Source organism: Patagioenas fasciata, chromosome 1, assembly GCF_037038585.1.
Source record: "Patagioenas fasciata isolate bPatFas1 chromosome 1, bPatFas1.hap1, whole genome shotgun sequence".
In the NCBI taxonomy this organism is placed as follows: Eukaryota; Metazoa; Chordata; class Aves; order Columbiformes; family Columbidae; genus Patagioenas; species Patagioenas fasciata.
In genome coordinates, this window is record NC_092520.1 from 179,217,928 (window position 1) to 179,235,961 (window position 18,034).

At 41.4% G+C, this 18,034-nt stretch overlaps 1 protein-coding gene across 2 annotated transcripts in view; it reads right to left on the bottom strand.

Moving 5' to 3' along the window:
- Positions 1–17,646, bottom strand: part of TBC1D30 (TBC1 domain family member 30) — a 55,937-nt gene extending 38,291 nt beyond the window's left edge. The window contains exons 1-2 of one of the 2 annotated variants that reach the window (XM_065854599.2): positions 17,348–17,646; positions 14,270–14,434 (exon numbers count right to left, since the gene is read on the bottom strand). In XM_065854599.2, the coding sequence (XP_065710671.1) occupies positions 14,270–14,434; positions 17,348–17,594 (412 nt within the window). In that variant the 5' untranslated portion in view covers positions 17,595–17,646. The remainder of the gene's footprint in view (positions 1–14,269; positions 14,435–17,347) is intronic. The other variant, XM_065854629.2, reaches the window with a different exon arrangement.
- Between the last annotated feature and the right edge of the window lie 388 nt (positions 17,647–18,034).

An 18,034-nucleotide genomic window follows, 5' to 3' on the forward strand; every position in this document is an offset into this window, starting at 1 on the left:
CTGTATCTAGTGGAGTGCCTCAAGGGTCAGTGCTGGGGCCAGTACTGTTCAATATATTCATCAATGACTTGGATGAGGGACTAGAGTGTACTATCAGCAAGTTTGCTGATGACACCAAGCTGGGAGGAGTGACTGACATGCCAGAAGGCTGTGCCGCCATCCAGCGAGACCTGGACAGGCTGGAGAGTTGGGCGGGAAAAAATTTAATGAAATATAACAAGGGCAAATGTAGAGTATTGCATCTGGGCAGGAACAACCCCAGGTTCCAGTATAAGTTGGGGAATGATCCATTAGAGAGCAGTGTAGGGGAGAGGGACCTGGGGATCCTGGTGGACAGCAGGATGACCATGAGCCAGCACTGTGCCCTTGTGGCCAGGAAGGCCAATGGCATCCTGGGGTGTGTTAGAAAGGGGGGTGGTTAGTAGGTCAAGAGAGGTTCTCCTGCCCTTCTATTCTGCCCTAGTGAGACCACACCTGGAATATTGTGTCCAGTTCTGGGCCCCTCAGTTCAAGAAGGACTGGGAACTGCTGGACAGAGTACAGTGTAGGGCAACCAAGATGATTAAGGGAGTGGAGCATCTCCCTTATGAGGAAAGGCTGAGGGAGCTGAGTCTCTTTAGTCTGGAGAAGAGGAGACTGAGGGGTGACCTTATTAATGTTTATAAATATACAAAGGGTGAGTGTCACGAGGATGGAGCCAGGCTCTTCTTGGTGACAAACAATGGTAGGACAAGGGGTAATGGGTTTAAACTGGAACATAAGAGGTTCCACTTAAACTTGAGAAGAAACTTCTTCTCAGTGAGAGTAACGGAGCACTGGAACAGGCTGCCCAGGGAGGTTTGGAGTCTCCTGCTCTGGAGACATTCAAAACCCACCTGGACACATTCCTGTGTAGCCTCATCTAGGTGTTCCTGCTCCAGCAGGGGGATTGGACTAGATGATGTTTCGAGGTCTCTTCCAATCCCTAGCATTCTGTGATTCTATGATGAAGCTAACGAAATCAACAATCCTCTAACTACCACCTCCCCTTCCTGAAAGAAAACACATGCATTAGTCACTTCAGCAAGTCTGAGACAGGTTTTTTGCTGAAGTTCATGAGTAAAATAGTTATCAGCCACAACATTCCTATTCCAAGCTTTTTTACTCAACAGTTGAATGACAAAATTTCAGTTCATAACCCACTCTCACAGGACAAGTTTATTGAACTGGATGTGTTTAGGATTAATCAAAGGCTCATTTAATACTGAAGTGCTGAACCATTAAAATTGATTTTGAACATGTACAACACCACACAAGCATGAGCCTTGGTAACAGCAAAGCTCTGATTGTTTGTTTACTACCGTGTAGCTTGGGACCACTCACTTCACTCCTCTGAACATGTGTGTCTCCTACCAGCCTTCAAGTAGTCTTGTCTCATTAAAAGTTTGTTTTTCAGAGAGCCTTGTATTGTGTGTTTGTCCAGTGACCAGCTCATTAGGTTCCCGACTTTACTGGGCTTCTCTAGGCATTACTATAAATATTAGCAATATTTAATTCCTCAGATTAGTATTTTTTTAAAAAAAAGATCAGCTGTGTACATCAATTACCTCCCCATTCTGATTTCCTTTAGTCTCACTGGATAATTATTTTTCTCTCAGGATCTAAGGCCCAATAGCTATTGCTGCCAATGACCATTGGATGGCATAAGAAATTTGCAGTAACATCTTGGAAAAAGTAAAAAGGGAGAGGGAGAGGGGAAGAGAACAACCAAAACTTACATTAAACTGTTTTAGCTATCAGTGATGCAACCCCAAACCCAAACACTGTTCATGCTCTGTATTTTGGCCATATGTATTGTATGGATGGCAGGGAAAACATTGATCAGTACCAGCTTGCTGTGATTTTAGGGAGGTAACTATAATTTACAGAGAACTAAATGTAGCAGCTCTGTCACTGCTGGCAAAACATAGCAAGAGGCTTCCAATTTTTACTAAGAAAGAGAGATAAATGATAGGTTTGTGTCACTTTCTTTTCAGAAAGTGTTCTAGTAAGATGATGTAATGTGGAGATGGAACATGGACTTGACTTCCTTGGCAAATGTAAATGTTATGTGAGGAACACTCATTTACCACTCAGTAAGTCAAATTCAAGTTATTAACAGCTTCAACGAGAAAAGCATTTTAAAGTCTGAGGTTCTCATTTAACTCTTCCTCCAGAGCTGATCCAGCACAGAATTAGAAGCAAGCCTATCAATCCAAACAGACCAAGTTCACAGCCCACTTTTCCAGGATCTCATTTTTAAATGTTAAGCTTTCTCACAAAGCTTTGGAAACATAGCTGCTAGCACTGCCTGATGCTCCATAAATCAGTCTATTCCTAGCACTAATTATCCCAAGCAGCTGTTATCCTCTATTTGATCTTCAGTATCCCGGATATCTTTTCTTCAAAGACTAACTCAACCAAAGAACGTTTAGTTTGTGCCATATTCGGAGATATAATGCATCTGTGTTATTTAAAGCCCATGTACCTTGTTGGGAATTTTACCAAAGCCCCATTAACCCTTCTACAAGTTCCCAATGATTAATTAAAAAAAAGGGGGGGGTGGGGAGCTTTTCATTAGGAAGAACAGCAGCACAGTTACTTGTACCGAATTGTAATCCCCAGAAGAATAAAAGAGGAGGTAGTGCTAAGCTAGACAAGTGTGAAAGACTGTGCATACAATCTAATTGCACAATTTCTTCTCTCGGGCTGTTTCCACATCCAAAAGTCTGTCAGAGAAAGATTAAAGATTGCAGTGACATGGTATTATAGTTATGCAGCTCACAGAGTCACCCCTGCTGTGAGCTTATACACACAAATAAGCCCTTACATCTTCATTGTCCAACATCTGTCACAGATGCCATGGCTTTTTGCTACCTGCATGAACTGGAATAGGATCTGACATCGGTTCTAAAGTGTCTAAAGGATTTGTGAAATATAAATACACTCCGGTGCACTTCTCAGCCATCACTCTGTCACATGTGGCCTTTGGCAGCACCAGCTTCCTTGCAAACTCCCCGTTAACGCAATGAACTCCTGGGTTATACCCCGGACACTGACAATGCCTGGCAGCAAAGCGCAGGACTACTTTTGATCCCACCTTGGACTGAGTCACACAGGCCTGTGGGCTGAGCCCTTTGCTTGGCTGGGCCCGAGCCCTTTGCTTGGCTGGGCCGTGCAGCACCCCACTCCTCCCTTCCTGACAAGCACTCGGCCTGCCCTGGGCAGACATGCTGGGCTGGAGCAGGATGAGCTCAGTTTCACACTCTTCTTGAGCCTACAAGGAAATATACACCTTGTCTCATTTAACCACAATAATCCCAAGGTGTCTAAATAAACACCTCGCTTTTCCAGTTTTTCAGGGAACTATTAGACTAATCCAACTTTGCCATTGATCATGTATCCGTCTGACTACCTGCAAATGATCAGAGGGAACAGTGGTGTCTGACACTTATTTCTGAGGTCCTGACTGACTGACAGGGATTGTAGATGGAGAACAGGCTGTTCTGACTGTTGCTGTCAGCAAACGGCAGTATCCTTCCTTCGGGTGACTGCATGCCTCCTCGGTTTGAACTGATCAAATTCCACCTTCCAAAGTTACTGCAGTACTGGAGAAATAAGATATCACTGGTTTGAGAACCACTTTGCTCAGGTAAATTAGTATATAAGTACTACAAGTATTACTTCATAAGTAATAAAAAAACCCAGACACAATCTATCACATTAATCCCTATTTCCAATACTCAGAAAGTATTTTACGTAACAAGCACTTTCTAATACATCAACTTTTCATGGCACAACTGTTGTGAAAAATGTAATTCAGTGCACTCAAAACTCTACATGCCTCACAAAACTAATCCTGCAAGGTCAGCTACCGCTTTGCAACAGCAACAAGAGTATCGTTGCACAGAAGAATATGGAAAAGAAGCCAAACAGTCAGCCTCCAAGCTGTATGCACACCCAAATAAAACACAATCTCATGTGTGGCACTAACTCAGCCATTTCACTGTTGCTACAGCTGCTGGCACACTGACAAAGAGTATTTACAACATCCTTTACCAAATATTGCAGGACAAAAATTTGGTAGCAATTCTGCAATCTAGACATCCCTACAGTGAACAATCTGTATGTTCTGCTACAAGCTGGGCCTAGATTCAGAAGCCAGATTATTGCTTATAGAAGGATTTAGTGAATTTACTGTTCGGTTCCATGATAGGCAACAAAGTATTTATCCTGCAGTATTAATTTTTATATTGTAACCACATTCAGCTGTTACTATCCCATCAGGTTTCTACATAATAAAATAAAATACTGTAGAACTATTTATTTGGGAGGGAGAGGAAAAAGAAAACAAGTTGCAGTTAGATAAGCAATGGCTGATTCTCTCACCACCTCAGGTGGCCATTACAGCATTACAGGGTGTCCCTTTCACCTTAGCAGATGAGGCCAACTACAGAACATGTCTATGTGACACGCTTTAGGCAGGTCAGTTTAGCCCCCTTCACTCTCAGCCCAGATGTCTGCCATTTCCCAGGACAAGCATTCCAAGTGGGGGCAGAAGGAAGGATGCAGGGGTATGGCTCTGAATTTCACAGGGCTCACAGCTTACACAGCAGTGGCACACCATGGCTGGTTGACCACGGTCTCCCAGGACTCACCACACTCCTTGGGTGAAGGCCTGGTATCTCCCAAATGGTTAAGTTGCTGTACTCAGCAGCCTCTTGCTTCTGCATGAGGCACGTTTGGGGCTAAGTTTGAGGCTCGACAGGCAGAAGAGAACATGCAGCTGAAGGATCTTTCCTCACAGAAGCAAGTGCCTGAGGTCACCTGTTCATTTTACTCAGCTTTCACCTAGCCCTGAACTCCTGCCATCTCCCCTTTCCAGGAAAATCCCATCCCTCCAGAGACAGCAGCTCACTGAACTGGAGAACGAGCAGCAGCAGAGAGGCAGGAGGTGGCACCTCCCTCAAGCAGGTGATGATCTCTTGGTCAGCAGGCTCCACACTGCCCCCAGGAATTTACCAGCAGCAGCGACCCCAACTTGGAACGCAGCCGATTTCCTATTAAAAGTAGCAGTGGAATCATATTTAAAAGAAAAAAAGTGTCAGTCAGGTATATTCTTACACTCCCTGCTGATACCAAGCACTGCCCAGTGTCACTGGAAACTCTAAGGACACAGATCCTATACAGACTCCTGGGGTTTGGAGCAAAAGCAATCCCACCTCCAGTCGAAGCAGATGCCAGGACAGTTTGCTTAGTTAAATCCTGAAGAACATAGCTGAAGGAGTCCATGACAAAAGCCATTTTCGAGAACCACACAAGTTTTAGCCAATGATGGAATATGAGATGGCATTTGTTCAGGGGGGCAGGGGAAGTATTTTTGACAGAGGTAAGACACTTCAGCAGTGAGAGTTAGGGACAAAAAAGTATGTGACCCAGAAAAGTAAGGACTCATATAATCCCTAAAGATGCAGAAGAAAAACATATGGCTTAGGAATGCACGATGGCTCCTCAGCCCCCTAAACCAGCCTGGCAATCCCAGCACTGGGCAGCCAGGGCCTGAGCTGCAGAGACACCTGGCTGCATCTTCCTGGGAAGATCTCAAAGTTGATTGGAACCGCTTTAATGGAAACTTTGCCATAAAATACCAGCTTCTGGAGAGCAAAGCCCTTCATAGCAGAATGTTATCTTTGATGAAAACGTATTTCCATATGCTAAAAGCATAATTTTTACTCTTTTTAGGATTTAACTTTTTAACATCTTAGTTGGAAATGGCTCATTACATAATGTGAAATGAAAAACGGTGAGGTGTCAAAATCTGAACAAAGCATTTTAGTTCAAAAATGTAGGCTTTCAGAATTTTGCTTCATAAGCAATTGACTTTTGTGAGTAGGTGTTTTATTTCTTGCTGGAACAAGATATTCTAGTTGCTGTATTCCTAAAGCAGAATTTCCTCAAAGTGAGGATTCCAGGTTCTGTACTGCTCTAAGCAGTAGTTCTTGCCGTCTTTTGAATCTGATAGTCTGCAGTGGCACAGACCAAAAGAACTTTTCAGTTGAGATATGACCAGAAAAGGGAAGAAATTTTATTTCATCTTGGGAGCCAAGAAACTGAAATTAGGCCCAAAGCAGCCTCTGAGGGACACCATATCTGCCCAAGCACAAAAATTGCCAAGCTTGTAAGGAAACTGATTGGACAGTTCACCAATTTAGAACTTATATTACAGATTATATTTTTAGAGTGGAGAGTATCAGGAAGAGAAGGTGGCAGTCAGCTGAAGTATATTTAACCAGCCAGCCAAGGGGTTCTGTGGACTCACATACGGGTCAGCTTTCTGGGGCAGGCATGGATCACCCTGAGGAGTTGGCTGGAGACAGCAAAGTGGGGTGGTCTTTCCCATAGGGCTTACCAATGCTACTGCTCATCAAGTGATCAAGGATGTCAAAATTCATTACCTACAAGATCCACGCTCTGTGTGCACGTCTCATCATCAGCACAATTACACTTCAAGTCTGGGAACTTAATTGATAGTTCCCTAGAATAATATCCCACGAGAGGCCATGGAGCAGCACAGTGCTGAACCAGAATTTTACTGACTTGCTGCTCTGTTGAGCTATTATACTTCCCCTCATGATGCTTCTGAGCCTCAGCATCCTGTCTGCGCCACTCAAAGACTAGTTCCAAGATCATACTCTCATCAAAAGTAAGTAATCATGGAATTCATTACCTAAAAAAGTCCGCAGGATTATTCAGTTAGTGATTTGTTGTCAGCCTTTAACACAGAGATGGCACTTTACATGTGGATAACTTCCAAAACTGCATAAAATACTGTGATAGTAAACTTCCAATGGCATTTAAAACCAAAAATTGTTGCCCTTGCAAAGCATCAACATTTTGTTCAGCGTTCCACAGTACTGATGTTATGTTTGATACATCTTACTTTTCTTTCTCACAGACAACAGATATCCAGAATGCACACTCTAATTTACATTAGCAAATACTAAACATGACACAGACCTACTCATTGAAACATTTCTTCATGACCTGGTGCACTGCAATGAATGATGCTGTTTGCAGTCCTCCTCCTCCAAGCCTAGTATTAAAAGGAAAGTAATCCTTCTCAGTCCAGGCTCCCAATGGAATGGAATAAGCTTTCAGATTTCCCAGAATCTTGGCTGGCTGAAGCTGAATTAAATATGGCAATCTAAATAGCATTTAATTTTGTACTCGCCAATATAGGTGTCTCTTTGACGGTTGTCCAGTAATATTTTTAAGTATCACACCATTCAGTAATAATGCTGGATAACAATGAACAAGTCAGTTATGATCACACATCTTCAGTCATTTTCCCTCATGCACAGCCCACACCCAAGGGACTGGTAGATGAGCTTCACCACCCAGATCAAAAGAACTGCTGCCCCATGGCCCAATGCAGCTCATGGGCCAAGTGCACAGCTACCATCTCCACTGAGCCATCATAGGCATCCCTAAATACAGGTTCTCTCCTTTTCTAACTGTCCCATTACTTCAGTCCTTGCAAATCAGCACAGGACACAGAATGGGTTACAAAATCCTTGCTAACCAATTCTCAGCCCACCTCAACCTCTTGAGTCATAAGTAAAGTAGCAAGCCTTCACTCTATTTGGCATAACTGTTTGATGAAAGCAGTAACAATTCAAAATCAATAGCAATATTCTATTTATTTCCACACATATTGCTACAAATACGCAACTGCCTGTAAAGGAAATTCAGCCTACTTTTGGCGACAGTTTGAACAACTTAAGATGACTATGACCTTCCCAGGCTCTTCATTCTGTTTTGTTCCATTTCCCTTTCCCCACCAAAAGGCTTCAAAGGACTATGTAGAACTACATTAAGAACAATTTATTAGGAAAAACAAGAAGTAGCCACAAGCAACATTTCTTAAGTATGCATTTCAAAAAGCCACAGCATCAATGTAAAGAATCAAATTCATTAGAACTCACAAAAGTTAGAGACCAGTAATGTAACCAAGCGCACCAATACAGATGAGATAATAGGAAAGCTACTGAACTGAAATATGCAGCCAATTGAGTCACTTGAGGATGACTCACATGAAACCAGATTCCATATTATGAAGTAAACTTCCTATTTTAACCACATCAAAAGAACAATGTACTTTTGATAGATCAATTAAATAGCTATTCCTATAAAAAAGTAACTGAAGCAGATTCATTTGGCTTCAAACATCAGATCTACTGAGTTAAATTTAAAATGTGTTAGACCAACACCTTGAAAATGAGGCATGGTTTTCTAAATGAATGACCTGTTTCACATCCAATTGGAAATCTAAATTAGAGTTGCAGGTGAACACAGCAAGTACATGATGGTCTCTCTTTTAATTGCAAATTGCACAGACATTAATATTTTTTTATTTTTCATACAGAACACCCTCCTCTTTAATATATAGTTCAGACATTAAAGTGAGGAACATGAAAAGCAAATAAAAGCTTAAAATTTGGTCCCTAACTTATAATAATAGAGATTTGGGGTGTGAGTGTAGGGCAAAACTGCCACAGTAGCAGCATTCACTGAGTAATTCAATGCTTCATAAAGAAATTTTTAAAAAATTAACCAGATCAATTGAGGTGTTCCAAGTTAAAGCATATTTATACAACTGCAAGAATATATCGAACTCCTAGGAAGTGAGAAAAGACAGATACGCCTCATGCATCATTTGACCTGCATTAATTATTCCACATGTACACAACTGTTTGCCCCATGTTACAAGACATCTGATCCAGAATGACAATCATAGAATCATTTCACAGAACCATAGAACACCAGTTTGGGAGGGACCTCAAGGATCATCTGATCCAACCTTTTTGGCAAAAGACAAGATGGCCCAGCACCCTGTCCAGCCAAATCTTAAAAGTTCCCCAACGTTGGGGAATCCACGACGGAGAATATTCCAACGGCCGATTGTTCTCATTGTGAAAAATTTTCCTCTCCTCCAAGAACCTTATGACGTTCAAAGTCAATCAAATCAATATTAGCTGTGTTAATATCCAACTGTATATTGTATTATTGTTCTTAGATCTTCAATCAAACTTTCATCATAAGAACTAAAATTTCTGAATATTTGCCTTGGCTTCATAGCAAATGTTGAGGCAAGATGAGGGATGGAGAAAACAGGCAAGTAGATAATTAGTGCATACAGGGAAAAGACAAAGAAGAACATGTAAAAGAGACCAAAGAACAATGTGAGGAAAACTGAAACACAAGGAATAGTCTGACTGAGAGCCAGAGGTAGACACTGCAGGGTGGACAAGACTTAGGGAGGGGGAAAATGGAACAGGGCTGAGAAGTCCAGTATTTGAAGATTGGTGTCAAGTGAGAAAAGCTAATAAAGAGTTAGGAAGGGTAAAAAAAGAAGTGGTAGATGGGACAGGACGCACAGATGCAGCAGGACTGATGCTGAAGAGAAACTTTGGAGGGAGGAAGCAAGGAGAGAGAAAACAGAAGTTTAATCTAGATGTGCAAGTATTTTTGTGTATCTAAGTTGCACTTATCCAGAGACACCTGATGACAATGATCTTGCCCAGTCCTCTCGTAACCAACTCATACAACGACAACATCAGGGAAGGCTATTCTAGTTTCCCCAAGTGAGTTCCATACGCTGTGAGGAGAGTTGAGGCTATGGAGACACATTCTCAGAAGCTGAGGAGACTTCAGAGCCCTGTCTTCTACCAGGAAACTCTGTCCATCCCCTGGGAGCATACAGGCTACCAATCTATGCCCAGGTGATGCCAGTTTGTGCTGGCTTTCTATCCAGTTAAGACGCACTCAAAGAGATCACAAGTATTGCTAATAAGTATATACATAAGCCTCTGAACTTCTGTAGTCGGAATCCAAAACATTCAGCTCACTCAGGAGCTTCTGAATAAACTCCACAACCATGTGGGAATTAATGATCTCAGTTTTAATTAAGAAGCCATTTGCCACCATTTTTCAACTACTTCACATACTGAATCTAATACTTCCTTTGTGAACAACATTTATTTGACAGCTGGACTTTAAATCTTTTCATCCAATTATTGCCTGGCCACATTCGTAAAGTGCTGCCTTTTGCATTTAAGGAAAGGATATGAAAACCACCAACCTCTGAAAACCAGAGACACACCTTTATCTCTGCACAAAATAAAATATCCTGTCTCCCTCTGCTGGCTCTGTGTTAAATCAAACCAGGAGGAGAAAAAGTAGCAAGCTAATGCTTATTGTTATCTTAGAGAATTCTGTAGAGAAGTCAATGCTGAAGTAGCAGAAGAATAATACTTGCTTTTAATCAGTTCCTAAACAAGTATTACAACAAAGAATATTAGGAATCTTTCTGAACACAGCACGAGACACATTTAAAGTTGTCATAGGGATGTAGCACCATAGCTGCGCAACACCAAATTGATGATCTTTTTGTGAAATTTTCTACAAAAATTATTTCTCCACTAAAAATACAAGAGAATATTAATGAACCTTTTGTGAATATAACTTCAGCTACTTTCATATTGAATCAGATTTAAGCATTCATGCTTGCTTATAGCCAGACTGAGTTACAATTGAGCTGAATTATTTTACTTATAAATCATTTATAGATAATATATGTGTGGGAGTTTTTGCTTTGTTTTGTTTGTTTGTTTGACTAAAATGGCAGGCAACCAAAGTTTGTGATTCAAGGAACTTTTTGTTTGTAATTTGATCAGTCAAAATGTATTTACTAATACAAGCAAGATGTCACTGTATAAAATACAGAAAAAAAGAAAAGAATGAGATGTCTTCTGCATATTCTTTAGATGATTGCTGCAAAGCCTGTATTTTTTTTTTTTACTGAGTGCTGCTTTTCTCAAATGATATAATCAAGTGCATAAAACACTCTGCTTTCTAAGATGGATTTGAAATAGTTCACAATGCTACTGAACAAACTTATATCGTGTTACTCCAACTAAGTTAAAATCACAAAAGTAAGAGAAGTGTGTGCCCAGAAGCCATGTTTGCCAGCCGGACATCACTGTGATTTCTCTCTTACTGCTCTTCTTCACTGGAGTATTTTATTTGAATTTGAATAAAAAAGCGTTATTAAAATGAAACGGGGCAGCACAGTGTACTGCTTTTAGCATGTATCGAACAGAACAATTTATCCTCCCTCAGCTGAGCCATAGCCATTCATGCTTCTGAACAAAATGCATTTCACTCTGCAGTGAATTTTGTTTTCTATGGTAATACCTGTTTGTATGCAAAACATACGTCACCTGCCGGGGATGAGAATCAACAGCATAACGTGAAAGACGGCAAGTTATGAAGTCGGCCCTCGCAACAGTTCCTCCACATTTACTCTATCCACTCAGGAGTTCACATGCTGCATCATTTTTTCATCAGAAAATAAAGGATCAAATTTATCAGCCTTATACATGCCTAACTAACTGAAGTTACCAGTAGAACTGAATTTATCAGACAGTATTCAAAAAGGGTCTGACAAAGCCAGAATCAAGCATCAAGACAGAATTTCTATCTTTTCCTGAAACACTATTTGTTTGTAATTGGTCCGTACAGATTGCTTAAAGGTAGCATTCAAACATCTGAATGTGAACTGAAGATTAATTTAGAACTAGAGTTCTTCCTCAACATAGACATTTCACTATATGTGGGGAAAAAAAAAATTCCCAGTGCGGCAATAGCATAAATATACCACGAAACTCTATATAAAATCAGTTGAAGAATAACTTATATTTTGAAATGTTAGAATTAATTATAATGCAACTTCAAGACATTTTAATTTGCCACTAAAAATATACTTCAAAAGAAAAAATATTATAACAATTCTTCCATACTTGATAAAGATCTTAGTACCACAGGACATCATAATGTTATTGCTGTACATGAAAGCACATTATAAAGCTTTATGGCATATAACATTATATTGCAAGCACATACTTAAATCAGAAAAAGCTGTGACAATGAAAACTTCTACAAATTAATAATAATGTTTTGAATATTTAAAAATGAGAGGGTAGTCTACAGAAATCTAGTTTCCAAGGGCTCTAGTGGGCAGAAAAATTCTCTTACATTTTGGGGTGAGAGGGAGGCATGCATTTTTTTCACGTTCCATCACATTAACTGCCCTTTTTTTAAAAGTTAAAAGAAGAGAAAATAAATTGTTCCACTGTTAGCATAACAATTTTGCTGAGGCTTTAGGACTTAACTACAGACTCAGTAGCTGCACTTCTCAAGCTACTCTAAGCAATCCACCTCTCCTGTGCATCTATTTCTACTGCCCTCTGCAGAAAATGGAAACAGGAAACTGTTACAGAAAAGAAAAAAGGAATTATCTTACCAGATCACTTCTCCAATTTGATTCATTATATCCCATACAAGGGTTCCTACTACTACGACTACGCAGGAAATAATACAAAGGCAAGAATGAACAGCTGGAGGTAAGACAACAAGTTGTGCCTGCCTTTGGACAGCTTTTGATCAAATATTGCCTCAAAGGCACAATTATCAAGAAATGTAAAGTGTACATCCTACAGCAAAAGTTTATTCCTGCATTCTTTGTATAGTGCTAGTACATTTATAGTGAGCAATAAAAACATGGTCCCAATCTATTCCAAAGTAACTGAAGATATCAGGAGTCATTCAGCAATTCACAGTGCCTTTGGCTTAGATCTTAAAGCATAAATAACTAAGCTTTTAGTGCCCTGGAATACATACATCTGGATTTTCAGAAATACAAGCTGAAAATCAATACAAGATAAATATGCTATATAAGTAATAAAAATACCTTACTTGAAGAGATGTAATATACAAACCCACACATACTGTCTTCAAAAACCTCCATGGACATGCATGGATATCAGGCAATAAACGGCATTACTTTAAAACTTCAGCTATCTGAGTTTTTACTAGCACATTTTAAACATAATGCCCCATTGATTTAAGTGTAAAACAGTACCTGAAATTTCTAAAAACACATTCATATGTAAGATGCAATCCTATATGCCTTTCAGTCAATAGGTTTTTACCTAACAAATGAGGTCGGGATGCTCAGACCTTCAGAATCTATAATCAAATTGTCTAAATACTTAAACACATACAAAATCCAAGTAGTCTCATTTTAAATGAGACTAGAGTATATGCTTAAGTGTTAATGGCACAGAGGACTCAATTATCAAGCTGACATTGAGAAAGAAACAGAATAGGTGAGAACAAGAAATATGGTTACACAGTGCATGACAGCCAAGAACTTTCATGCTAGTTTTAAATAAAACAAAGGAACACTTTAAAACACTTAATGTTCCACAGTGATAGACAAACCCTTAACTAAACTACATTAGCACATGCCACTACAGTAAGATTCTTTTAATACAATTTTTACATGCACCTCAAAGCTCCTACAGGCATTTTTGTGAAAAGACCATGCTTTATTTACTGTACCTGAACATTTCTGTACCTGTCACGCTGCATGTTAATGAAAAAATAAGACAGGGAACATTAGGTTATTTTCTCATGTCCTTTCTAAAGGTATAATTTTTATTTATTTTTACATACGACATTCATGCAGTTTCACTTTAGCAGAGCTAACAAAAGCACTTCAGCCTATCTTTAGATGACAGCTTTGCCAAGTCAAATAAAAAGGTTTCACTGTGCTGGAAGAAAAGCCTAAACAATTAAAGAACAACATTTCTCTTCCATCCCATACATCCTCTCTGAAACCTCAAAAAACACAGGTGCTGATGAAGAGTTTCGAGGGAAGTGGGTTTGTTTTCAGTAATACTCTTTGTCTTACATCAACTTGATAGAAAGGAGTTGCACTCCTTTCTAACAATGCTCCTGGAAAATAATCACATATGCTGACTATAGTTCCGGTTTTAACATCTCCTTTATAACCATACAAAAGCACACAGTTAAACACAGTACACACACCAAAAAATTGAGCTTGGGCTTCCTGTGAATTAAAGCTGAAAAAGCCTGGCAGGCAATATACAGTAAGTCCGCCACGCCAACACACAAAGCTGAGGCTGCAGCACCATTCCTAGCTAAGCTAGTTGAACTTTGCCTGTTCCCAGGTGCCACTGACATCACTGGAAGTCACTCATATCTAAGGAATAGCATAGCCTGGCCTCTCGACTTTAAATCAAGTGTGAGGACTTAATTGAAATACTGCCCACATTAACAAAATAAACAGGTTACACTAGTATACACGCACACAAAAAGTACTTACTTCGTTTCTGGGAAACTGCCTGTAAACAAGCCGTGACGATATCGCAGTTCTTCTGGACTTTATGTACAAGCCTGTCCTTCTGCTTCAGAAGACGAAGCAACTTTGCTGATTGAACAGAAATTCTATAATTCAGTTCTCGTTTTATAGTTTTTAATTCATCGACATCTGCCAATAAACAGAGAAAATAACTTTGGTACAGAGTGAAACATGAACAAACAGCTTATTGTAGTTGACATGCAAAGGGATTTCCCCACAGACATTTACATATACAAACGTACAAATTACAAGTTCTTTTGTCTGGGATAATTCCCAATTATAAATATTTTCAGGATCTAAGCCAAAGTCTTTTAATTTTGTTTTAAACTCAAGTACTTCAATTTATTGCACAATGTATGAATCTTAGTAATTATACTGTCATAAATTGGAAACATCATGACAGATGTAGCTAGAATATGCCCATAGCACTGTAACCAGGGAGTGTAGTTTAAATACAGTACCTTCCAGAAGCTGCCTGTGGACAATGTGCAAGGGGAGTAAACAGATGGTAACAAAGGAACATGTTCAAGAAGCTGCCTGAAAAGCTCGACACGCAGGTCCGAGGTGAGCTCTAAGTGGGAAACTCCACTGAGATGCAAACAAAGTGGCTTCAGTCACAGCCTCAACTATTTCCGCTCGTCAGTCACAGTGCCACCAGATCCCCCTAGCTCACCAAAATGGTTCAGCTTATGTCTAATACGCCTGTTGTCCTTCATGTAGTGAGCTTCAGGTCCAGGAGAAAAAGGAGTTTTCGAGCAGATGACTAAAGCACAGTAATTTTTTGAGTACTTGGTGCTGTTCTCAAAGGCACACCACCCAGTCAAAGCTTGGGTCATGTCTATTAGATCCTGAACTGCAAGAGCTGTGGGTTTTGTGGCACTTGGAACCCTAACCCTCATGGCAGCTTGGTCCTTGGGCTCAGGTCCTCACATGCATGAGTGGCCCAGATGAGAAAGGTGTGGAGGGAGTGGTGTAGGTGCAGTGCCATGCTCCCCTTGGCATGCCTTTTCACCCCAGCGTCCCTGGAGCTGCAAGCTTTGTGGCTCTAACCCCAACCCTAAGTATTCCCTGCCACAGCCTGGTGCAGCTTGCCACCAGCACCTTAACAGCTTGCTGTTCCCTGTGGGTAAGTTTTCAAGTGATATCACTTTAAATCCAATCATGCCTCCCTGATGCCAGAAGAAAAATCAATCAAAAAAAAATCCATACTTTGGTAACCTGATCCAGTCAGAAAAATATGTATGCATTCAGAAAAAGGTATTATTAGTGGAACGGTGAACAGCTCAGTTTGTATGGCAGAACTTGTTCAATAATTCTGTAGAGCTTGAAGAAAATGACAAATTAGGTTGAAATGACAATCAATCATGCAATACTAAAGAGCAAAGAATGACTGCAAGGAAAAAGAGCCACTTGAAAAACAGTCCTGTATTTTGTCATCTCCACCTCGTTCCAGCACCCACTGCTCTGCTGGCACCCCAATCACTGGTAACAGGCAAGGCAATTTAAAACCACATCTATGGATTTTGAGAGCAAACAAATTATGTTGTATTCCTACAGACTTAACCAGTTACCACAATAGTGAGCTGAATTTCATTTTTTCCCACTCACGCCAATTAGCAGTCTCTGGAAACACAATTACCTTTGCAGCAAAATTAATTCATTTAAATTCTACAAAATATATTCCTGAACAAGCAAATTTCTTGTTGAGTCCCAGATTGCCACAGGACATGCAGAAGCACATGAGCTGTATCTCTTAACATCAGATGGCACATCACCTCATTAAGAAGCCAAATCTGGAAACAGAAAACTGCACAGGTCTGAAAAACAAGCACATTTATTCACCTCTGGCTTTTTTTCCTTGTCAAAACCAAGAATGATTGGACATCAGGAAATGAGAGGCCTCTGTACAGCTCTCCTCATGGGGTCAACTTCGAGTTGCAAGTCTCATCCTTTCACAAACATTCAGTGTTATGGCTACTTAGCTTTCATAAGAATTCTTTAATGGTTTCATTTAGATTTTGCCTAGTTGACTATTGCATTTATATTTCTTGTTACACTTCCCCCCCCCGGCCCAGAAGACATGCTTACCTATGAACAAGCTTTACAATTTTCAGGTTTAGTTTAAGTCTGTTTCCCCAAAAATAAGACAGGGGTTTATATTAAATTTTGCTCCAAAAGATTTTACTTTTTTACATATATAGCTGCCTGGACACAATTTAAATTGACTTTTTAAATGAACTGTAACTAGGGTTTATTTTTGGAGTAGGGCTTGTATTTCTAGCATCCTCAACAATCCTGAAAAATCATGCTAGGGCTTATTTTCGGGAAACCAGTGTATGACTAAAAGGACCTGAAAAAAAATTACTACCTCTTATGACACAGTATGTGTAGCATCTTTTCTAGTTTAAGAAAAAAAATATATATATATATAGCAAAGGAAAAAAAGAAAAGGGAAAAGAAAGGGAAAAGAAAGGGAAAAGAAAGGGAAAAGAAAGGGAAAAGAAAGGGAAAAGAAAGGGAAAAGAAAGGGAAAAGAAAGGGAAAAGAAAGGGAAAAGAAAGGGAAAAGAAAGGGAAAAGAAAGGGAAAAGAAAGGGAAAAGAAAGGGAAAAGAAAGGGAAAAGAAAGGGAAAAGAAAGGGAAAAGAAAGGGAAAGGACAAGACAGCTGGTCATTGTTTGTTACTGTAAGAAAAGCACTGATCTTGAAGAAGCTTGTGTCATCAGTCACAGAAAGACTGGTGACCGTCTTTTTGCTGCCACTGCACCGAGACCGAAGGAGGAGGGAGCAGCACAGAGATCCGGGTTTGGCGGAGACCCCAGCTAAGTGTGCAGGAGCCTCTGGGAGAGACGGTCACGATAAGGGCTGCAAGAACAAACGACGAGAGCCAAATGTAGGCACAGAGACAGCAGAGAGGGCACTGTAACTTCTCAGCACGACTCCCTTACAGGCAAAGAGCAGGAAAGCGAGGCGACAGGGGCAGCTCCCAGCCCAGGTAGAGCCCAGGGCAGCGGGCAGGGCAAGGCAGGCAGGGCGGGCTGTACCTTTCAGTCGCAGGTACTTGACCTGGCTCGGCCGCTGCTGCAGATCCCGGAGGACACGGGAGCGGGCGCTGCCCGCGGGGGCGGCCGCCTCGGCAGCTCTGTAGAGCTCGGTGAGCAGCCCGCTCACCAGCGACGAGGTGCGGCTGGACCGGCCGCTGCCCGGACCCTCCTCATCCTCGTCCTCCTCGGCCAGGCTGTCGGCGCTGCTGCCCGCCCTGCCGCCCAGCCCGGGCTCCCCCACCTCCATGTTCCGCAGCCGCCGGCAGCGCCGAGTTCCGGGCTCGGCCCGTTCCACAGCGAGACGCGGGGGGAGGGCGCGCAGGGAAAGGAGGCGGGAGAGCTGCGTGGTAGCGGCGGGCGGGGGGGGGCGTTGCACCTGCCGAGGGGCGGAGAGGGCGGGCTGGCCCCGCCTCGGCTCACGGTGGCGACCCCGAGGCTGCTCCGACGTGCGGCTGCACTGGGGTGATCCGCGTCCGGATGTTCGCCCCGCTCCAGCTTCCTCCCCGGTCTGGTTGTGTTCACGTCGGCTGAACATGAGCCAGCAGTGCGTCCAGGTGGCCAAAAATGCCAACGGCATCCTGGCTTGTATCAGAAATAGTGTGGCCAGCAGGGCTAGGGAAATGATCATCCCGTTGTACTCGGCGCTCGAATCCTGTGTTCAGTTTCGGTTCGGGCCCCTCACCACAA